Below are 2,636 nucleotides of genomic sequence, written 5' to 3' on the forward strand. Positions count from 1 at the left end.
AGGTGCTTATAGGGATGGGGTGCACATGTGTGTATTTATACGGTGAGTGTGCACACGTTTATACGAGCGCTTACATTTGTACTGTGCTTCTAAAAAATTAGAATGTATTATGAACTTTCTTTATACTATATCTCTTGAATTCCAAATAAATTGGTCTTCGTTCAATCCTTTTTCGTTGAGCTGGATATTAGACAACTCCAAACCAGTCTATTCGAAGCTTCTAATCTTTAATTAATTTTCAGAGTCTCAAAAGAGAACTGTCAGTGTAGCCGTACAAGTTCTCCTCACAAAAAAAATTATACGTAGTACTTTTTATACATGCAGACGTGTATAGATTTTACAAAAGTTGTGAATAGATCAGCGTACGTATATATATAGGTATAAGGTACGTATTATATTCATTCGTATACGTTATTATGGCAGTATTATCATGACGTCATAGGAAATCAGTGATGAAGGGGTCGTCGTGGAAGAACTCCGGCCACGGGAACGGGCTGCTCGCGCCGCCGCCGCCGCCGCAGCTGGACGCCGACGCCGTCGCGCTGCACCAGTCCAACGGGTTCGTCATCGTCGTCGTCGTCACGTCGGAGAGATCGGCGAGCGGCGGCAGAGAGCCACCGTGGCACGTGAACGCGTCGGCGCCGCCGCCGCCGCAGCCGAGGAGCCTCAGGTTGGCCTCGACGTCGTCGCTCGTGATCACCGGAGCCTCGGAAAACGCGCACGGCGTCGTCTGGGTCTGGCCGCCGCCGGAATGGCCTACGGCCGTCGGCGTGATCGGGACAGAGCTGCCTGCAGGCGACGACGAGCAGGTGGCCGCGGCGGCGGCGGCGGCGGCGAGAGCCGCGTCGGCGTCGTGCGCGGACATGGCACCGCCGCCGCCGCCGCCGGAGCCGGCCGAGGCGATGGTGGAGGCGGCGGACTGGAGGAGGCACTGCAGGTACTGCATCTTGGCGGCCTGGATGGCAACGTCGGCGCCACCACCACCACCACCACCACCACCGGCGCCCTGCATGATCTGCGCCGCCGCCGCCGCCGCCGTGTCGCCACCGCCGCCGCCGCCGCACGCCGTCGCGGCGAGCTGGTCACGGAGGGTGGCGAGCGCGATGAGCTGCGGCAGCGCGGCGAAGAAGTCGGTGCGCGGCCGGTGCGTCATGGGGTCGAACCCCATCTGTATGAGACGCTTCTTGAGGTGCGTGTTCCAGAAGTTCTTGATCTCGTTGTCCGTCCTCCCCGGCAGGTGCGTCGCGATCGCCGACCACCTGCAAAAACAAAACAAAAAATCCATTGCAAGCTCAGAAATCGAGCTCTCATGGCGATCGATCGATCGATCGAATCGATGATCAATGGACGGAATAATCCTACTTGTTGCCGAGGATGGAGTGGAGGTGGAGGATGGTCTGCTCCTCCTCCTGGGAGAACTTGCCCCTCTTGATGTCCGGCCTCAGGTAGTTCGTCCACCGCAGCCTGCAGCTCTTGCCACACCTGTTCAAACCTGCGAATCACAAGGTGTTCATTGATCAGGCTAGATCAGCAGAAGATTCAGATATCAGGTGTTAAATTCTACAATCATTGTGCAAATGAGTGCTTTTCGAATCATGAATTTTTTTTCCTCTGTGTCTGCCACTCTATTGGCATTGTACTCTAAATTCAAGTCTATAATTTGTAACAACATCTGAATTCAGTTGCAGTTACATATCAATCTGAATTATTGCTTTTTAAAAAAGCACTTCTTAATTCAGGTGCAGTGGAGTTGGTATTGTGTTGACAAACTGACAGTCTGAAGAAGTTTGGAGCTGGGGACTGAAGAACTGTACCTGCAAGCCTGGGCAGTGTCCTCCAGCTGCCATGGCCATTCTTCTGGATGTAGTGGAGCAGCTTCTCATCCTCCTCCGGTGTCCATGGCCCCTTCTTGAGGCCACTCTCATCGCAGCAAGGTGATCTTCCCATGTCAAGAACTTCACTGAACTGAAGCCCAACTGATCGATCAGCTAGCTGAAAAATGCTGATCGATCAGTGCTTCTGATCCTTAGCTTTGAAGTGGTGGCCTGAAGAAGATGTCTGCCTGCTTAATGCTTTATATATACTGGTTGAAGCCTGGGACCTGAAGAACCTGTCCCCTACGTGTGGTCTTTGTCTCTCTATACGTAGTAGGAGTGCATCAAACTTTTTTGCAAATTTTCTATTGGGATTTTGCAGCTAAATCGCTTACTTTGTGCAGAGGAGACTTTGCTGTCTTGCACACGCAAGATGATTGGAAATTTCAGCCAAGAGCTAGCTAGGTTAGCCCAGAGAGAGCATAGCATGGTTCGTGTCCCACTGAAAGAAATTGCGGAATAGTATGATCTGTCTACTTGACTAGCTCCACAAATTCAGAGTTTCAGAATACTAGTATAGTAGTAGATTAACTGTTGTGTCCACATGTCACAACTCTATTGTGTACACATGTACGGGAAAGATGCTTGATGCTTCCATGACCAGGGTTAACAAAACCGATCGATTTTCGTGGAACCGCCGATGGTCGGTTTGTAAAACCGATGGATTTTAGCTAGTATTTTTACGGAGTTGACCAAAAGTTATTGGTTTTTACTGGTTTTCGGCAAACCAGTGGGGAGCGGTTATCACTTCCAAAACGGGAA

The 2,636-nt window shown here is 51.3% G+C and overlaps 1 protein-coding gene across 1 annotated transcript; it reads right to left on the reverse strand.

The window, feature by feature from the left end:
- Positions 1-223: 223 nt before the first annotated feature.
- LOC127782378 (transcription factor MYB80-like) lies at positions 224-2,037 on the reverse strand. The gene is made up of 3 exons (XM_052309556.1): positions 1,815-2,037; positions 1,363-1,492; positions 224-1,259 (listed from the first exon to the last, which is right to left on the reverse strand). The coding sequence occupies exons 1-3, from the start codon at positions 1,945-1,947 to the stop codon at positions 437-439; spliced, it is 1,086 nt and encodes a 361-aa protein (XP_052165516.1). The 5' UTR covers positions 1,948-2,037; the 3' UTR covers positions 224-436.
- Positions 2,038-2,636: the final 599 nt, after the last annotated feature.

This window comes from Oryza glaberrima, chromosome 8 (genome assembly GCF_000147395.1).
Source record: "Oryza glaberrima chromosome 8, OglaRS2, whole genome shotgun sequence".
NCBI lineage: Eukaryota > Viridiplantae > Streptophyta > Magnoliopsida > Poales > Poaceae > Oryza > Oryza glaberrima.